General features: G+C 44.4%; 1 protein-coding gene across 2 annotated transcripts in view; it reads right to left on the bottom strand.

Annotated features, from left to right (window-relative positions):
* Nucleotides 1-10,634: 10,634 nt before the first annotated feature.
* The window catches only part of Elovl6 (ELOVL fatty acid elongase 6), a 105,017-nt gene continuing 94,754 nt past the window's right edge, over nucleotides 10,635-20,897 (bottom strand). For both annotated transcript variants that reach the window (XM_038312128.2, XM_038312127.2), the window contains exons 4-5: nucleotides 18,553-18,704; nucleotides 10,635-12,545 (exon numbers count right to left, since the gene is read on the bottom strand). In XM_038312128.2, coding sequence (XP_038168056.1) covers nucleotides 12,115-12,545; nucleotides 18,553-18,704 — 583 coding nt within the window. In that variant the 3' untranslated portion in view covers nucleotides 10,635-12,114. The remainder of the gene's footprint in view (nucleotides 12,546-18,552; nucleotides 18,705-20,897) is intronic.

Here is a 20,897-nt window from a genome sequence, read left to right as displayed (position 1 = left end):
TCTCGGTTTGGGTCTGTAAAGCACAGGGTATCCTGCTATGTTATGAAGAAGAACAGAAATTGTCCAAGGCTACTGAGGACATGACAAGAACATGTAGATGCTTACAGATGAGAGGATTTGAGAAGCTGAAAATTATCAAGGACTCCGATTGTGTCAAATGTATTGAATATAGAGAAATCTATGCATTCATAAAGATAATGAAAGAGTGAAAGAAAAAGTTCAGGGCTTGTGAGCATTTATGGGGGCTGTGTATTAAATCTGTAAACTGATTATTTAAGCAAAGAATCTGGGACTTGCTCACCCTGTCTATATAAATGCAGATTGCCTTAGGACAGGGTTTCTCAACTTGTGGGTCGAGACTCCCACAAGGATAACATATTGGATATCCTGCATATCAGGTATTTACATTAAGATTCATAACAGTAACCAAATTACAGTTATGAAGTAGCAATAAAATAATTTATGGATGGGGTCACCACAACATGAGGAACTGTATTAAAGGGTCACAGCATTAGGAAGGTTGAGAACGACTGGTTTAGGGTAAGACATTTTTCAAAAAAAAAATTTCATGCAGAAGAATTTTAGTTGATACATATGGAAAAAATGGCAGAATACTAAACTTGTATTTCATCTTTTAAGGAAATCATCGATTGAGGGACTCATCAAAATAGGCACTAAGATGTTAGGAAGGACATCAGGAGGAGCTGATGACAGGAAAGGGAGGTTCATAAGAAGAGAATTACTCCCACTGGTCTGCGGGCATGGCATCCAGGGTGGGCACCCAGACATACTGTGTCTCCTGGAAGGAGCAGCCTGGACTCCCAAGAAACACCTTCAGTGTTCTTAGAAAAGTCCTATGCATGTATCCCACCTAATTCTCATTCACAGACAGTGTCAGGGAGCAGAGAAAATAGCTAAATGATGACATGAGCTAGCAGCCAGAAAAACCCAGAATGTGGACAACTCATAGGAACAGGCTATTTTTTTCATAAATCTCTGTACTGGGAGAAAAGGGAAGATCTGCAGCCTCTTGGAGCTGGGTGTGGTGGTACACACTGCTCATCCCAGCACTGAGGAGGCTGAGGCAAGAGGATCCCAATTTCAAGACCAGCCTGGGGTACGTAGAGAGGAGGCTCTGTCTCAAGCAAGCAGACAGGTATCTTGGGGATAACCATGGGCTTTATTTTAAAATTCTGTTTTATTTGTGTGTGTGTGTGTGTGTGTGTGTTCTTGCACTGTAGCTTATGTATGGAGAGCAGAGAACAACTTTTGACAGTTTTCTCCTTCCACAATGTTCTGTCCTGGGGATCGAACTCAGGGTGTAAGGTTTGCTGGCAAGTGGCTTTGCCCAATGGCCCATATCTCCAGCCCATATACTCATACAAATTATGAATTGTAAAACCTGACTAGGACATTCCATTATAAAAACTGCTATTTAGTTTTCAAAATTTCATAATACCAATAGCTTGGTTACATAAGAAGAAAATGGCTTTTTGAAAAAAAAATGCTTTTTGCAGTCTTACAGGTGGAGATGTCATGCCTGCGGTTTGCTTCAAAATAAATGTGGTCAAAAAAAAAAAAAAGTTAGGCATTGGGAACATGAGCACTCGAAGTCCTGCTCTCAGCACCATCCCTGCTCTTTGACCCTTCTAAAGCTCTCACAATAGAAGGTTTGATTGGTGACTGATGCGGTGAAGTTCCTTACTAGCCAAACTATCAGGAATATTTCAGAATGCAGCAACTGTGTCACGTCGCTTTTTTAAAACGCACGTGTAATTTTTGCAGTGAGCCATTTCAGTAAAGACCTGAAATAAGTTTTGGCTGGAATAGATGGTTTTCTTTGCTAGCAAACTTTCTGTAATAAAAATTAAAAAAAAGAGAGAGGGAAATAGCCCATAATATTCTGCGCGCAGCGAATACTAGACTGGGCACTAATGAAGGCAGGACTCCATTGATTAGCTGCCAGAGGGCAGCGAATGTAACTGAAACGCAGCCACTGTCATCTCATGGTAAAGAAATGGAGAAGTAGAAAGTGTATGGATACCTTAGAGGAAGCGTACATCTAATAGAGATGAGCTTTATGTAACTCCCGCAGATAAACTGCCCACAGAAAGCTTTATAGGTAGCTCTCTTACTCTGCACGGACAAATAAGTGAGTGTGATTCCTCAGCCACCAGTCAGGACAACTTTCTTCCCAGGGCTCCTAAGGGACATTTAAAAACCGAAGCTAAGTGAAAGTGTGCATTTGATCACACTTCTCAGTGAGTAACACGCGCTCCCGGACTTCGGATGACACGTGCCTTATTTAGTTAGCTACGGATTTTATAGGAGAAATCCAGGCTGTGATGTTTGGGATACAATGATCTTCAGGGCGTTGGCTATGTCTCTGGAGTCAAGTTTCTGGCAGCAGAAAAACCTGTGTAGGATACACACATTCATTTTTTTTTTTTTTATCCTAGCGTTTGTGTTTTGGGGAAAGCACCTCACTATGTAGTTGAGGCTGCTCATTAGGTAGCTTAGTCTAGCTCTCAGCTCCTCCAATCCTGCACCTTGGTTTCCAAGCACCGCTTAGTTACGTGTTCTTGACAAACTTGTCCATCAAAACCATGCTAGAGGAAGACCATTCCTCTTTAAATTCAGGTGATTAAATTTATATAATGACCAGGTAATTATAAACTGTATTATACAGATGTGCTAATATTTAAATTACACAATACAGAAGTTCACTTCTATTGTCTTAAAAGTTCTTTTTTTCTCACAATATTAATGTTAGAGATGAGCCTATAGCAAAAATAAATAAACGAAATGATTGTCTTAGGGAAGGTTGGAATGAATGCTGTCCATAGTGGGCATTCAGGTGAAGCCTTTTTTGTCTCTCTCTCAAAGGTCTTGGCTTATTTTTCATGAATGGATGCACAAAACCAAACTGAAACAAGAATGTCAAGCCAAACATTGCACCGCCCACACTGAAATATGGTCTATTTATTGAGATGTATTTGTTTATTGACCTCCTACATCTCTATGTTTCAATGTTTTGATTATAGTTCAGATTTTGACAAAGAATGGGTGGAAAGCTTTATTGACAGATGTTTAGAGTACTGTTGTTTGGCATAAGTTGTAACAGCTGGAAGAAGCAGCAGTAGACACACGCGGTAGATGTGACAATAATGACTAATATTCAACCAGCGGTTGCCATGTGTTAAGGGCTTTATAAGTATTGTCTATGTTAGTTCTTCTAACAACTGCCCAGTCAGCACCGTCACTATCTCTTTTGCATAAATCAGGAAACTGAGGCCCAGAATGGTCAAATAACTATCCCCAGCACTATGGCCTATGCTGTCAAGTCTGAAAGAAGACCCTTGTTAATCCCGCACAGTGCACTTCAGGGAATGGCAACGTTCCCAGTAGGATAAAAAAAAATGTTCCTATCCAAAGGTTCAAAACACAGCTCTGCTGGTTAGAAGTGCACACTGCAGGACTGGGGAGATGGAGCCCTTAGGGAAGCACTTTCTGTGCAAGCATGAGGACGGGAGTCTGATCCCTGGCACCCACATAAAATAAGCTGCGTGGGAGGTGGATCCTTGGGGCTCACTGACCAGCCAACCTAGTCCAATCAGCAAGCCCAAGGCGTCTGTGAGACAGCTTGTCTCAAAGAAAATAGGATGGGCGATTGGTGAGGAGGTGGGCATTGAGCCTTAGGTTCCATCCACACTGCACATACACAAAGAAGGAATGAACGAACGAATAAATGCATACAGTGGAAAAACCCAAGGATTCCCCTCCTGAAGCTTGGGTGGGAAAATACTAGAGATCTACTGTGGCAGATATTGTATAAATAACCACAGTTAAATATCTCTTCATTATTCCAGCGAATATTTAGTTCTCTACTGGTCTCTAGAAATCTGGAGTAGGAATGGACACACTCTCTACCAATCCATTTTCTGCAGTGACAAGGCCTAGTAAGTGGAAGAGCTCATGTAAGGGTAGCCTACTCCGCATGCTGCAGACAGGGCAAGGGGTGCATGCGTGGGCAGCTTACTCTGCACGCTCCAGACAGGGCAAGGAGCGCATGGGAAAGCTGCAAATCAGCAATAAATATAATCTCGGTAATTATGACTGCTCTTTTAAATAAACCAAACCAAAACCAAAACCAAAAGCCAATTCCCACTGCCAAGGTTGGATTTGTATGAGACTAAGGATGTTGTTCCACGATGTATGTGTGTTTCTGGTTTTTTTCCTCTTCTTTTCTTTTCCTTCTTTTCTTTCAGTCTCAGATACGTCTGTACCGACGGTAAAGGTATCTTGAGGGGGAGGGCTGGGGTCCATATCCATGGGTCTCAGCTACATCTGGGCAGATTTAGGGAGATGATACAATGACCCCAGGGGCCCACTCAGGATGGGGCTAAGGACATTTATCCACACAGGGAAGAGAAAACTAGGCTCATGAGCTCTATCCAGGGGAAACCTTGACCCACGCAGGAGAGTGGAACAGAGAGCCCCACCCAGTCTGCTGGTTTCCAGACCTGTGTTTGGCTCCAGAGGGAGGAACTTTCTCACACAGACCATGGGAAAACAGAATCTTGGAGCCAAGGAAGAGGCACAGTTGTTGCCTGGGGGGCCACTGAACTGGCCCTGCAGAGCTCTCAAGGACCACGCGATGCAGTGATGGGTTTGGTAAGGACCGGAGGAAAACACCTGGTCAATTTCAAGATGGCTAGTGCTCTTCCCTCCAGGTGATTTCTACAGTTAGATGCAGGAGACTTGGCAGAGCTGTCTGTGGGACTAGAATCCAGATAAAGAAAGAGAGAAAGAAAGAAAGAAAGGAAGGAAGGAAGGAAGGAAGGAAGGAAGGAAGGAAGGAAGGAAGGAAGGAAGGAAGAAAGGAAGGAAGGAAGAAAGAAAGCTTCCCACAGAAGCTGGTGGCTCCCAGTCAGGTTGCCTATAGATGAACAGAAGTGGCAAGGCAGTGTGGGAAGTCAATTTACTTATGTTCTGTTGATTTTATTATTAGAAAACTCAGTTGAAATCAGAATTGCTTCTCACTTGGACACCAAGTGCTCATTTTTGCAAAAAAAGCCAATATTTTACAGCAACTCCTGTGTAACCACGAGCCACAGAGGATGCAGGCAAAGTTTCCTTTCTCCTCGCAGATACTGGCTGCTTCAAACACCCACCGGAGATTTCATAAATAAAGCATAGCAGAGCAACATGGGGGTGGGGGGAGCTTTCCCTCTCCTAGGAAAGGAATTAGTGTAGTCAGTAAGAAAGGAAGCTGTGTGTGAAGCCCAGGGGTTCCACCCCAGGAAGGCTGAAGATACCAGAGACTACAGAATCCTGGTATGAGAAGGCAGGCCGGAGTCAGGAGGAGGCTGCCACATGGATTTAACCCTTAGGCTTCCAAGGGTGTCATACTATGATCCCTTCCATCGAAACTTAGACTCTGTCAATCATAACAAGAAAAAAAAAAAGTCCCAGAGGTGCCCACCTTCAGGCATTAAATGAAAAACAGTGAAAAGTCAAAAGAAAATATTTAACAGGCTATTTAAAAAAAATGCAACAGGGCTCTATCAGTGAGAGCTTTGCTGTATTAACAGGTAGCTGAGCTGATTAACTTGGAAGAAAGGTTTAGTCCGGCAGTTGTGGAGCCTGTAATCTGTGACTGGGTGGCCTTCTGCTTCAGGTCAAGGAGCAGAGACCTACAGTCAGTCCAATCCAAATCATTCACCTCATAAACAGGAGGCAGACAATGATGGGAAGTGGGTGCTCCCCACAGGCCGAAGGCCGCCTATCTTTTAAAGGCCCACTTCCAAATAACTCCACTCTGGGAACCTGCTTTTATAGGTGGACTTTGGGGGGACATTCAAGATTGAGGAGGTAGCTAGAAATCAGTCTTCAGCTCAGCAACTTTTCACATTGCCTGGAGTCCTTAGACACGCTACAGAAATCCAGACTGAGGAGCAAGGCTGGTAATTCTGTGTGTTCTGTTGGCACACACACACACACACACACACACACACACACACACACACACACCCACCTCTGCTTACCTGGGTCTGCTGATTTGGTGTCATCACAGAAAGCCCTGAAGTCCCAGTACACATCTATGGAGCCCGAGGGTACCAAACACATCAGGCCACAGGAGAGCTGTTTTGGTTATTTTAACTGGTCTGATGATTGATAGAGATGTTCACTGTGACCACTGGCTTACAATATACCAAATTGAAGTTCTGAAACAAACCCGAGCCCACCCAAGCTATGGTAGCATTGGCGTTGTGGTCTTTCCTTCACAGGAAGCCTGCTTATGACACTTCTAGTATTAAAGCCACTGCAGTATTTATAGGTAGATAGTGGTAGCTCATATACTTTTTTGGCTTGGTACTTTTGTCTGAAACCTTAAGAGATACCAGAACAGAAACTGTAAGTTTCTATTATGCCTCCTACTTGATCCCTCTTTTTCTGATACTAATACTTTATACAGCATGGGTTTCTCCTCCATCAATGCTGAATTAAGAAAATACATCAAACAGATGATAACAGGAATTTAAGGGTCCACCAGCAGAACTTCAAGGCTAGAATGACCTGGATGGCCCCACCAATAGCTGGCATGTATGTGAGTGACATTCTGAGGCATTGACTAAGGACATGCTACCTATTCTACATGCTGTCTCCAATGTGTCTTGCTCTGAATCACTTTGCCTTGCAACATGACTAATCTCAGGGTAGAGTACTGGGATTTTTACTCGTTTACATTAGAGTTCTTTTCAAATGAATGAATGGCTATAGCAAAACTAAAGTGTTTAAGGGGACTATAACTTCATTCCCACCTCCGCCACAGTGGTTCTGGGAGCCCATTTCCTGTCTGTCTCCCTAAGACTACATAGAGCCAAGAGGGGTCACCTGTAGGATGTAACCACTAAAGGCTTCCAGTGGAGCTGGGCACCTTGTAGAATTGACCTCCATGTATGCATAGCCCTTGCATGTCATGGCTGGTCTTGCCAGGGAACGCAAGGAAATCTCAGCCGTTCTGGTATTCTATCAGCACATGGATATAGGAATGACTTTACAGAGAATTCCGGTGAGCCCATAGTGTCTTAGATGTCCTCTTTGAACTGCTCCAGACCAGAGATTAAAAACAACAAAACTAGAAACAGTTTTAAATCAAAAGTTATGATGACTTTATTTTAAATCTTAATACACCAAAAATATCTTTTAAATGTTGTGAAATAAGCACTTGAAAATAAGAATTCTGACATTGCTGTGATTTGCTGTGAGGCTTGATAGTGAGTTTCCCTCTGAATAGGGGCTTAGGGGCTTAGGAAGCAGAAAGCCAGTCTATTTCAGGGTAGCAGGGAGCGAAGTCCAGCCCGATCACGCTCAGACCCATACTTAACTAAAACAACACGTCCACACTAGTAGGAGGCACTGTCAAGCTACATCTTGATCTTCTCAAGTGCCACCAAGCATTGGGGAAATACTGTTTAGATGCCAGTGAGAGTTAGACCTGTTCTGATGTGTCCCAGCTGGGTAGCAAGGATGCTCGGATCTTGATCAGCAAGCTACGCCAGCAGAAATTGACTACAGTGCATTTTTGTTGTTGGCGGTGATGATGGTTGTGGACATCTGGCGCGTGGCTTTCTTTGACCTGTAGTCAAGGTGGTTTCCAAGACCAGCCCCCCTCCAAGCACCCAGATGGTCTCCTCTGCACCCATCACAACTTTAGCAAATGTCAGCAGGAAACATGGAAGCCTGGGTATCTGAGCACCCCGACTCTTGAGAATATCTGGGGATGAGGAGTACTGAGTTACACAAGAGGCTTCTGGGTGTTCTGCGGCCCTCTGACTGGGTCTATTTTAGCTGGTCTTCTCAGCTGTGAGTTCACCTATGGCTCATACATGTGTCTAAGTGCTGACTGTCACAATAGGCACTGAGAATTCTGAACAGGCACCAACATCTATTTTGCATCGCCATCTGGTACAAAGGACGTTGGCTCAGAGGCCACCTAGGATGCAAAGCTTCACATCGAGTGTTCGAACAAAACAGGTCATCCTCGCTTCATCAGATGTCACTCTCATGTACAGAAGTGACAGATCACACCTTGTGAATTTTCACCCAAATCGCTTTCCGATGGCAGGGAGCTCAGGGACCAGGAAATGGGCACACCGAAGAACAGGGACAGAATAACACTAAGATGCAAGACAACAACTCACAGGACCACAGGCTCTACAACTGTCCCAAGCTGATAGCAAAATATTTATTATCCAAACAAAGACCGGGAAAAGACACGTTTGAAGGCTAGAAGCTCTGGGCTAGCATCAGGATATCCTCACACAACTGTTGCTCTCTGGGACTGACACGCTCCCAGGGAAATGTGCCTACACAAGGATCCTGCACAGGCCCGAAGCTTGCAACTCTGGGGGCGGAGTCTAATTTGGTCTGCTCCATTCTCCTAGGAACTCCCTTGACACTTCTGCGGTAGTTCAAGGACCACTGCATCTGCCCGGAAAAGGCTCTGGGCAGGTGCCAGGGCTCACGTCTGGATCTGGCAGGCTCTGGGGGAAGAGCTCCTTCTATCAGAACAAGATCGTAACCGAGCAGTTTGGGAATGTAGCAAGACTTCTGGAACATTCTACTCTAGTAGAATGGTGCTTTCCACTCTAAGGTGACAGGATTTATCTCATCACAAAGATATAACTGACCCAAGACAAACTAACAACCCGTGGGTGTCCTCCCTGAAAGAGTTCTCCTAGGTTCCTGGAGGCTTTCCACCCATATGAAGCTTCCGCATGAGCTAGGGGGATCATCATATAAATACTGCTGGAGACATAACAAAGCTGCTTTCCTCCTGAAGCAATGCACATGTATTTTCCGTCCAGTCTCAAATGTCTATAATAAAGTAGGATTAGAAAAATGGGGGGGGGGGGGGGCGTGACGACACAGGACTGCCTGAAACAATATCCTTGAGAACTGTTTTTTTTTAAATTCAATACTTTGGCCTGGCATTGGACATAAATACAATAAAATAAATAATAGCAATAGTTGTTCTTTCCTAATAAGTGACACTAGGGGGTCCAGACAAAAATCTCCTACTGTGTGAAGGGTTTCTCACTAGAATTTCATTGCAAACTCACACATTTGAGTCAGTGCTCAGACCTAGTGAATGAAACTGTTTCTATGAAACCAAGGATCTGTTTCCATTTAATCTAGGAGCAAGGTGCTGACTGCACTGGGATTGGAATGCAGTGGGGACGTCAATAGGAAGATGATCTATTGCAGCATAGTGGGGCAGCTAGGAAACTTGCTGGCCCGGAATGTGAACTGAGAGCAGTATTACCTAGGTGGCAGTCAATTCTCTGGCAGGTTTCAGATGTGTCATGGGCCAGTGGTCCAGCCTCGTATCTTGATATAATTAGAGCAGCTAAGCTGATATATTAAAAAAAAGTGTGCTGAGCCTATATCAGAATTCTGTTTTTTAAAAAACATGTGGCTTTTGTTTCCCCCACGATGAACACCAGAAATGCCTTTAGATATATCTAGCTGGTTTAGAAACTATTTATTAGATATTCATCCTGCAAACGAAGAGTCTAAGTTTTTCTACAAGTGAACACAGCATGAAGCGAAGATCAAGATTAAAGTGCTTTGGAAGCAGAGCTTAGTCTTTTTAAAGTTTACGCTTATTTCCATAGTGTAGCCTGTATTCTACGATAAATATCTGAATTTAACTGAATCGGCCAGGTGACCCTCGGGCTGGCCCTGATTAGATTCAAGTCAGCTGACAGGTGACCTTTTCTTCATTTTCATTATTTTGCTCGCTTTCTTCTATAAGGCAAGGGGAAGGCTTATTACTGTACAGGACTGCGCCTTTACAAAGGTCAAACAAACAACGACACCATAAGACTCTACTTGACGTCGTGGCTCTATACTTTCAGCTGGAGTCAACTTCTGTCCTGATAACACCACCTCCTTCCAATCACGTCCCCTCTGCCAGCCAACATGAAGCCACCACCCAGAGCTAACGTGGATACAACGGCTGCCCCCCAGGCCAGCTTGGCTCCTCGTCTTTCAGTCAGGTCTTGACCTGCATGGATTCACTGTTCACTGTTCAACCCATCCACACAGAATGGAATCAAGCTTTATTCTTTTCTAATTCCACACATCAACAGCTGCCGAAAACACCCTTGCCTTCCCACAGAAAGGCTGCGCAGCTGCTTTATGAATGACAGCACAATTAAAGCTAAAATAATATAAAAATAATTTGAAAAAAATCCCTTTTACTGTACACTCTCAAGTAAAGGAAGATAGCAATAGTTTCTGCTAGCCAAAAATCGTGTTCCTGGTTCATTTGGGCTTTGCAGCTCAGTGTACCTTACACTTCAATGTGTAAGTAGTTAGGAGTACATAATCTACGAAGTGTAGCAGCCTCTAATTGTTTCCTCTAGTTTGCCTAATCATTAAGCTACTTAACCAGTTAGAATACTATTATACCACATTGAACAACTTTACATAATTGCGTCTTTGAAATATTAGGAACACCGACACGTTTATTTGGCTTGTAGAGGACTGAAATATTACAGATAACATTGTCTAGCTTGCTTTCTTCCTTCCTTCCTTCCTTCCTTCCTTCCTTCCTTCCTTCCTTCCTTCCTTCCTTCCTTCCTTCCTTCCAAGAATATGGCTCTTAATACATTTACTTTCCGAGTTTCCAAGTGAAAGTCACTTTAGAATTTAGTGGCGCTTACTTGAAGCAGTGAGGCTCTGTTCTGATTTGGTCAAATGTATGAGGGGCATTTGACAGCACTTAAAACTTAGGGATTAATCTACGCAGGCCCTTGGTGGTCTGCCTGTTATTTCAGCCTGTATTAAGTGTGTTTGTTGGAGTTTCTCACTCGGCCAGCAGAGGGCACTCCGCCTCCGCACTGCTTAGGGAGCAAAGGCAGAGGATGCAGAAACACAGTGTTTACCCCAAATCAGGCAGAGCCCCGAGATCTGTTTCTGAAAGTCACAAAAATATAGAAAACATGGACTGTGTCATGGGGCCTCATGTGGAAAGCCAGGAGTACGCATGAAGCCAAACAAGGAGGAGAAGCACATATACTATCAGTCTCCTGGATGAATCTTCAGCTCCAGTCTCTTCCCATTGTCCTTTCCCCTTTCCCGGCTCAGTGGCAACTGGCTGAGTTTTGTTGCAGATAGCACAAAATCCCATTTTCAAGTCAACTGGCTGAGCTTCTATCTTTTCAATTCTGCATTTACTCTTCTGTCCTAAAGTCTGGAGCAACTGAACCAAGGATGCTTCATATCTCGCCGAAGAGCAGAAGTAACATTTGTCAAGGAGACGCTTCAACCGCAGGGTCTGCTGTGGGACCACCTTCTTGGGATGTGGGCTGCGTGGTTCCCATCCTCCCAGAAATACAGTATCGTGAGGAAGTATTGACTTCTGTTTGGTTGTAGCAAACTCAGTAGCCTGAGGCTGTGCAGTGAAGTGAACCATATCTATCTTCTTAATTTCAGCTGCAGTAAAAATAATTAAGACATCTTTTGTCAAGGGGCTACGAGCTAACCTTCCTTTAAAAGGCCTTGATTTTTGCAAAAGCATTGCTGTTCTAGATATAAACCCTGTGTCTCTTCCATGTTTATCATTTCTACCAGCTCTGGTTTCGTGTAGAAAAGATGGAAAGGAATTGTGTCTCTCTGTGTGTGTGTGTGTGTGTGCTCACATAGTTTGGAAGGGGGAACTTCTTTGTCTTTAGAGAAAAATAACTCTGAACTTGATTTTTCCCCTCTTCCTATAGTGTTTTGCTTGCTTTCCACTAATCCCTCTGCCTGTGGCTCCCTTTGGATCAAGTGTGGCCTAGAGTTGACAGGAGAGAGGGAAAGGGTCCCTCAGCAGCCGTACTGAGATGGAGATGCGCTCAGTGAGTCCTCACCCAAAAAGGATCATAAACTTACTGCGTTAAGTCAAACTAATCATGACTCCCAAGCTGCCTCGGGTTTTGTGTCTGCTCATACGTATATTTTGTTTTTAGCTGCACCATGTGTGATTCCTTGTGCCATTTATCTTTTGTCTAGTATTTTTCGTGATGACCCTGAGCTATGTCTTCCTCCTCAGTCCAGACACTATTCAGCCTTCGCTGTTTTCTTCATTTTGCCGATGTAGGCCTCGAAGAAGAAATGGCAGAAGAGCACAAGGTAGCTGAGGTACATGAGGGAGGACCAGAAGATGTTCTGAAAGTGGGAGTGACATTGGCCGTTTTCGTGCTGCATCCAGGTGAAGACCAGGTAGTTAACGACACAGCCCATCAGCATCTGAGTGATCTGGGAGAGGGTGATGAACATGGCGAACTTCCGGGAGACGCGGAAGCCTGCAGCCCGCAAGGCGTAGTAAGAGTACATGATGGCATGCACACTATAGTTCATCGTCATGAACCAACCACCCCCGGCCACCATGTCTTTGTAGGAGTACCAAGAGTACAGCAGCACAGTGATATGGTGGTACCAGTGTAGGAAGATGAGTTTCTGTTTCCTCAGGATGATGAATATCGTATCTCCTGGAACACAAAGAGGGGAAAGAAAGCGATGTGAGGCCCACAGCGTGCTCCGGAAGGAGTGGGGGTAGAAATCTTCAACAAGCGAGACAGGTTCCTTTTCCAGACACTCAACAGAAAAATCTTACTTATTTCTGATCTGAAATGGACATCATCAACCAGACTCAATCATACGTAGGCAGAAACATGACCAGAAGAGGATGGGTGACTCGTCACAGAACAAAAATGACCAGGAGACACACTCAAATGCTCAACAAAATGCTATCTTTTTATTAAGGCATCTCTTAATAGTAAATCTATAATTACCCTAGATAGACTATATATATATATATATATATATATATATATATATATATATATATATATATAAAAACATGTATCTTGTGAGCTCTGTGTCCTTGTAACTCAAGATGGGAGATGTAGCTCTGTGGGGGCAGAGGGCTGGCCCAACACTGGCAAGGCCCTGGGTGTGACCTCCAGTCCCACCAAGGAGTCAAAACAACACAGAAACCAGAAGAAAACCCAAATTAAACAGGAGAGAAGGGCAGAGGAAGGCGGAAACAAATGACAGTGTCTAAGACTTAAATTTTATGAAAAGACTATTAAAAATTCTCTAAGAATGTCAATTTTTCCCTCTCCATGCTACGAAGAAGAAAAGAATTGGTTTGAAGTAGGGACTTTATATGAAAGCTAGAGCTATGCTTGGGTATGAAGCTGCTCGCTGTCACAAATCCCCTTCCGTGATCTTGAGAAACGTACTGTATGGGCCATGTGTGGGGGGGGATATTGGATAAACAGTGAGCTGTAACAGATTCACACTGGTAAATGGTGCAGCCACTGCCCAATCTCTGTAGGGCTCAGTCTTCCAAGTCAGCTTCAGGACAGGGGAAATAGCTGGGTTGATAAACTGTGCTGTGCAAGCCAGAGGACTTGAGTTCGGATCCCTAGCACCTTTGTAAAGAGCTGGGCTTGTTGGTAGGTGCCAGTTATCCCAGCTGAGAAAGAGGAAAAGGCCGATTCCTGGAGCTCACTGGAAAACACAGGTGGGGGAGGGGGGCTGGCTGAGAAAGATACCTGAGGTTGACATCAGGACGCCACATGCACACGGTCGTGCCTCTGCACACACGCATACAGCAACATGAATGTGCACATGTACAACATGCGTAAAACGTCTTTCACAAATATAACTATTTTTTTAATACCAGTAAGAACTGGAAATTTGTTCTATTCTGAGATTTCATCATAGACAAATGGAGCAAGTACACACCCTAGTCTTCCTCCTCACGTACCTGGTGGATGGCCTAGGGTTCCTGATACAAGGAACAGTATCAGTATCTACAAGGCCAGTAATGCTGGGCCTCGGCAAGCCAACGTTCCCATGGCTGCCATCACACTACTATAGGTAGTGTCCCGTTACATTTACCAGAAGCTATTACTTTATTTCCATACTGAATTATTAAACATAATTACTTCTTATTTGTTTAGAAAAGAAAGCAAAGTTGCCAGTGGCTACATTTCTAGACCATTGATGAAATTTCCATTGAAATCCTCTGCTCTCTTGTGAGACGCTGCTTTTCATTATGCCTATAAATGCCAGGTGGACCAAAATGACAGACGGCAACGGTCACTCTCGTGTAGACTGAAAGGCCAAATTCTATTAAACTATGCTATTTCGGCACACCTGTCAGAGTCACCATTTCTGTGCAATGCCTGTTCTGTGCCTTCTTTCCATCCTTCTTTGGACTATAATGTAGATATAATTCTAGCCTACCTTTGCTAGGAATGGAAAGAAGGGGGAAGTCGAGGGAATTTCATGTTCTAAACAAACTTAGTCCTAATCGAGATGTTTTAATGAATCTCTTAACATTCATAAAAAAAAATCAATCTGAGTCAATACCCAATGGTATGATGGTAATGAAATAATCATCCTAGCTAACTCTCACTCAGTCAACCCTCTTACATGAAGAACATCTTGTCTACCGAGACAAACAGTGTGGGAGTGAAAGCAGGATCCATGGTACTGAAGTAGGCTGTGCTTTTCCATGCTTGGAGTCGGGGGAGGGGGAAGTTCGACTGTCTCAGTCGGCCTAGCTACTTTTGGGGGAAGGCGAGGGAGGGAGATCAATCTGTCATGAAATCTCGAAAACAAAATCCACCTGAATTTACACCGAGTCCTTTTCAGAACTCATGTTCAGGATGGCAGAAGGTGAAGACAAGGGCAACGGTTCTGAGCAGCTCTACTCAAAGCCGTATCCAGGTTATTGTCCCGAGAAATGGTGGTTTCCCATAAAATACTATGGCTGGGTTCCAGAAGGGCCAGCCTCGTCCTCTATGGCCTTGCCTACCGCTGTTTGATTGCATAGCCATGTTTTCTGATGCAATTATAGCTCTGTTCATCATTATCATCATAGTATTTTCCATTTTCCAAGTCATGCCAAATTGTGGGATTTGTAGGTGTGGCAGAAGCAATAGAGGAACTAAGAGATATATGCTACCCTAAGGACTTTGATGGGAGCAGTGTTGGCTAGTCAATCTTCTGGCGCAAATATCCCTTGGCATTTATGAAACCGGTGCTAGTTGAGTATAAAGGAAAGGACTTTGAGCTCTTGAAGGTTTCTGCTTTGCCATTATTTTGTTACACTTCGACTCATGTTCCTCTTACGGTGACCCCTAAAACCCTCGGCCCAGCTATTTTCAACCGAGAGACAGCTAGCAGACAAGACACTGGGGTTTCTTGTACCCAAGATCTCTCCGTGCCTAAGGAGATGTCAAGCAGCTTTCTCTTTTCAGGCAGGGCAATCATGGCCACCAAAAGACATGTTGAGCCAACTCTGTGCGTGTGGCTTGTCACAGATGACTGAGCGCCTCTTCGCAGAGTTAGCTGCAGAGCTGCTGAGTCAGAGCTCCCCAACAATGACAAGCTCAGCTGCGCGAGGGCCTAGACACAGAGCAGATGCTTCCAAGTCTTAACAAAAGCAAATCTCAGCAGGTTTTAATAGAATTCAGGCCGTGGGCACTGGCAATTTGGCACACGCAGTAGAGGGGCGGCTCTCTTGCTCTCACTTGCGCTAGTAGGGTGGAGTCCTTTAAAGCCCCTGGGTCCACTACTTCCGCTGAAACAGAGAGAGCCCTTACTGTCACCATTCAGAGGTTAGTGGAGCGGAGTCAGTGTTGAGTGAGTACAGCTTCAGCTGGGGGAGGTAGGAAAGTTCCAGAAATGGACGGTGTGATGGCTACACCACAATGTGAATACTACGCCTGTTTAGTCCCCAGGGAGAAGAGAATGGTGAAAACTCCAGGTGTATGCTTTTGCAGGGATTGCAGATAGTTTCGGTGACATACAACCAGCGAGGTATGCACGTGTGCATGTGCACGTGTGTGTGTGTGCGCGCGCGTGCGCATTCCCGCATAATCTTTCTCTGGTATTTGTAAAGGAGCCCATAAATTATAAATAAATAAATTTCTACAGAAAGGTAGAACGTAGGACCTAAAGAGAACTTCTAAATAATTCTAATGGATAAATCTTTCTTAATCAGATGATATTCACAAGACTTCTTAACTGCAGAAAACTAGGGATTAATTTAACCCTCAACATGCACAGGCAAACATGCTCTAAGTGTCGAGGCTGATTTGGGGGACACCTGTTTGGATTTACCTGTGACACTCAGCAGCTGACCCCCAAGACACCGTTACACGAGCTCTAGAGTATTTGGAGGCCACTGTTCCATATTTTTAATTTAAGAAAGTGTTGTCAGATCTTAATATACTTCTATGAAGGATCTGGGGCTGTATGAAGAACGTATCAGCATTAGAGAACTGGCAGCATTCATTAGGAAAGAGCTTCTGTGTGTTAGTTCATGCGAGCAAATTCAAAAAGAAGTGTGCGGACCTGGACCTAAGTCCAAATCCTTAGAACTCATAAAAGAGCTGCCATGTGCTAAGCAAGCATCTAAAGAAAGAAGCGGAGACAGAATTGGGGGGCAGTTAGAATGGTGTACACACTAGAGAAACAACAGAGACCCTCTCTCAAATGGGAAGGGCTCAACACCCAAGGTTGTCCTCTAACCCCCAAATGCACATCAGAGAATGCATATATCCGCACTTGCACACCCAAATGTGCGCGTGCACACACACACACACACACACACACACACACACACACTCATGGAGAACTTCCTGGGGCCTGGTCTGTAGTCTTCAAATTGTAAAAATCTATGTCAAGTAGCTTTGCATTCTAATAATAGGTGCTTACATAAATTTATCAACTGACTAACTGAATCTATATTAACACGTTTATTCTGAGTTTGTGCTCATGGCGCTACATGCGTATGTGCCTGCTGTGGGGACACGCAGCATTCACTCTGGGTCATGTAGAGTCCTGTATCTGCATTCTGACCTCACAGGAATGGTTTTAGAGTTTTTGGCTACTCTTTGTTATTCTTGGACCTTGGAAGACAACCATCAATCCAACCACCAGCTTCCGACAGGCAGCAGACTTGACAGCACATTGTGACAAGTGGCTTAGCTGCTCCCCAACACACTGGGGAGAACTCTTGGGCATGTGACCATGAAATGTGAGAACGTTACCAACCACAGCACAGACCGGAGAAGTCTTGTGATGAACCTACAAACTGTCGTCCTTCTTTCTTTTCTTTTTTCTTTCAAGACAGGGTTTCTCTGTGTAGCCGTGCTGACTATCCTGGAGCTCACTCTGTAGACCAGAATGGCCTCGAACTCAGAGAGATCGACCTGCCTCTGCCTCCCGTGTGCTGGGATTAAAGGCGTGGGACACTACCACTAGGCTCTGTCACCTCTTTTTAAGGGAGATAAAACAATGAACATGTGCCCTTTAACTCCACAATTCAGATATTTGAACTAAAGCCATATGATTAATCCCAGGTTAGAAATATTGGGAATCTCAGAGAGAAGGTGACCTGTCACTTGTCAATGCTCCTGCAAACCTATGCCTCCCTTACTTTCAGGACCATCAAAAAGAGCGAAGAGAACATATAAGCTGAGCAAGAATTTCCACTGATTTCTGGCAGCTGCCCTACATCCACTTTCCCCAGGGCTAGACTTGGGGCGGGGGGTAGGGGGGAAGGGTGGGGAGGAGAAAAGAAAACCAAATGGCAGAACTCAACAGTTAGCATTTGTTAATGAGAACACGAACCCCAGAAGCGAAGTTTAATTCCTCAATCTCAACCCGAGCTCCAGAGATGAACGTCCACTTATCTACGTGACTTGGAAATTGCCGTGCTGCCCGCCCTCCCCGCGTTTTAATGTTAGCTCAGCTGTTAATGGAGCTAAGAGAGGAGACCGTGTGTTGTTTTATAAATCCCTGAAAGTGACTTATTTTTAGTAGTGCTGGGAAATTGGCATCTGAAACCTCATGGTTTTTTTTTTTTTGTCAATATACATGATGTATTTAAAAAGGAGGGAGCAAAGGGATGGGACAGCCCGTCAAAATCTTTAAGTACACACATTCCAGTTCTTCAGCAATCAACGAAGACAGACCTACACATGGAGACCTCACTCTTAGTAAGTCCTGCGTGTGTGAAGCTGCGATGGGGGTTGCGGGAGAATTGTCTGTATTCTGTCAATCATGTTTTAAATAAACGCTGATTGGCCAGGCAGGAAGTATAGGTGGGAAAACCAAACAGGAAGGAGAAATGATGTAATGAGAACAGGAGAACTCTGGGAAGGAGGAAGTTGATTCCTCCCAGTCCTGCGCAGACCACCGAAGCAACAGGCTGTGATCTGTCCCACTGAAAAAGGTACTGAGCCACATGGCTAAAATAGATCAAAAAATGGGTTAATCAAGATGTGAGAGTTAGCCAGTAAGAGGCTAGAGCTAATGGGCCAATCAGCTTTATAACTTAAAGAGATCTCTGTGTTATTTCTTTGGGGCTTGCCGGCTGTGGGGTACCAGGTGGGACAGAAACCCCAACAAGCAAGCCAGCCCTCATGTTACAGGGAGTGGGGGGTGAAGTCGGGGGGCGGGGACACTCACCTAGTTCAGGTGCTTTGCTGAGCACAAACGCGTAAGCCCAGAATTTGCTGACAGGTCCATTGTAAAAACTCTGGTCACAAACTGACTGCTTGAGGCCTTTGGTCATCAGAATGTACACCATGTAAGCACCAGTTCGAAGAGCACCGAATATACTTCCATTAGGGAGATTAAAAACAAAGAAAAGAAACAACAATTAGGGAAACAATTTCACTTATGACACATTAATCTGTTATGGTGTAAGTGTGAAATGCTCGTTTGTTTGAATACCTGGTTCCCAGCTGGTGGCCTGTTTTGGAAGGTCCTGGAATCTTTAGGAGGTAAAGTCTTTTACAATGGCATTGGAGATAGCCTTGAAGTTGTACAGCCTGGCCAAACTTCCTATTGTCTCTCTGCCACCTGACTGTGTTGATACCTTTTCAAGCACCCTGTTAAGGAGCTAACAGAAGTCCCAGTACTGTGTTTTGAAGACCATTTGCTCCTCATCAGTGTTCCAGAATGAGGTCATGGAATAGAAGACTCAGACCACACCAGCATCTTCCTAAGAATCTCCTAGGAATGGGTTTCTGCTTGGGAACCACTTCATGGACAGGAGACAGGACAGCTGCCTGTCCTTGAAACTACCTCAGCTCGATCTGTATTTAGTCATTTTCCAAGTCCTGTTGGCTCTCAGCCCTGGAAGTCTGTTAGTGTCTTGAAGCTAACTCGCCCTCCACATCTGGACCTAATGGTTCCTGCATCAGGATCCAAGCCGCTGGTCCTGGCACCTCCTGCTCTGTGGTCATCTTTCTCATCGTATCAGGAGTGCCCTCTAGACTCTCTACTACCAACCCTTCAGTGAGTTCCATCTACCCTAGAAGAGCTAAGTATCCACCCAACTGTGCACGCAAACTACCAACACTGTTCTTCACACACTCATAGACGGACCACAGAGATGTCAAAAGGGGAAAGGTGTTTTTATTTTGGCAATATAAACACAAAACAAACAAAACCTGTAGCTGCTAAGGAAACAGGAGTACTTTGGAACATGCTGACTCAACACTGTAACTGAAAACGTGAGAGGACTTGGCAACTGGAGCAAGGGGATCCCACGGTGAGTGAATTCCTCAAAGTCAGTGCCCATCTAAGTTGTGACTGTAAGCAGCATCTCTAAGTGTAGTGTCCCTAATTTCAATAGGTATTGTCTCTCTTTAAGGATCCAGTTTACTCCTTCAGTTGCTCTCTGCACCTAGAAGCCCCTCCTCTCCAGGAATCACGTGGTTCTGCAGGGTTTCTTTATTGCTTGCCCACCTACTGGTGTTCTAGTCAGCACCGCTGGGTACCACTACCCGTTCTCTTCTCAGGACCCTATGGTACTTCCTCCTGGGAGCTTGTCTGCATTCATCCCAAGGCTGGTTCCTTGTTCTTCTCAAATCCCAAAGAGGCATCATCTCCTGATGGGGATGCCTTCATATTTACAGTCAAGAAAATAGCCCTAATTGAGAGACAGTGTTTTGCATTTCATCAGTCAAAGTTGGATAATGGAGCCTTTCATTCTTAACTGGATTCCCTTCAGCCTTCCCTTCTGCTTCACTAGTTGCTGGCTGAATTTTCAATAGGAAAGGTTCCAACTTCTCCAAATCAAGGTTTTACATCTTAGACACTCTGCTGTTACGGAAGGTAACAGAAGCATGGACGTGTGATCCAATGGTGGGCTGTCTGATGGAGAGTCAAGAACCTCCCTCCTCCATATTAAGAGTCCTTTGTTTGGGGTGTCCCAATAGCTTATTCTAAGAAAAATCAAACGTCTCATCTGAAGTTTAGGAGCAATCGTGAGTGTCTACCCCAGGTTTAGCATCTGTTTTTCCTGGCAGATCGGTTAGGGCACACATCTGGCTGATTCTACGATTCTAGCCAAGGTGAGAGGCCCGCTTCAGGTTGAGAAAGGTTTCTTTGCTGATACGAATAGTTTGAACACAGACATTTTGCAGCCCCGAGAACAAAGTCAACCCAGGATAGCAAAACAGTGGCTCTGGATGTGGCTGAGCTGGTGAATGAAGTCACGTTTCAATTACCCTGGTTCAGACTTCTTGCATTTGAGCGGTAAGTCTGTATTGCATAAACTACTTGGAAATTTTCTTCCTATTACATGTAGCCCAAAGCCCTAGGTAGATACAACAATGATTTAAAAAAAAAAAAAACATTCTGTACAGAAATCACCTTTGTGGCTCAAAATACAGCATTGCTGGTATGGCGGTACATAGTCTCTCAGTTATCTCTCATTAGCCAGTAGGGGGAGCGATTGATGACCTGCTAAGTCTAAGGCCAGGAAACATCTGATATCCTTCAAAACACACCGGCTAGATCTA

Source organism: Arvicola amphibius, chromosome 14 (genome assembly GCF_903992535.2).
Source record: "Arvicola amphibius chromosome 14, mArvAmp1.2, whole genome shotgun sequence".
Taxonomy (NCBI): domain Eukaryota; kingdom Metazoa; phylum Chordata; class Mammalia; order Rodentia; family Cricetidae; genus Arvicola; species Arvicola amphibius.
This window is presented reverse-complemented; position numbering and strand designations above follow the sequence as displayed.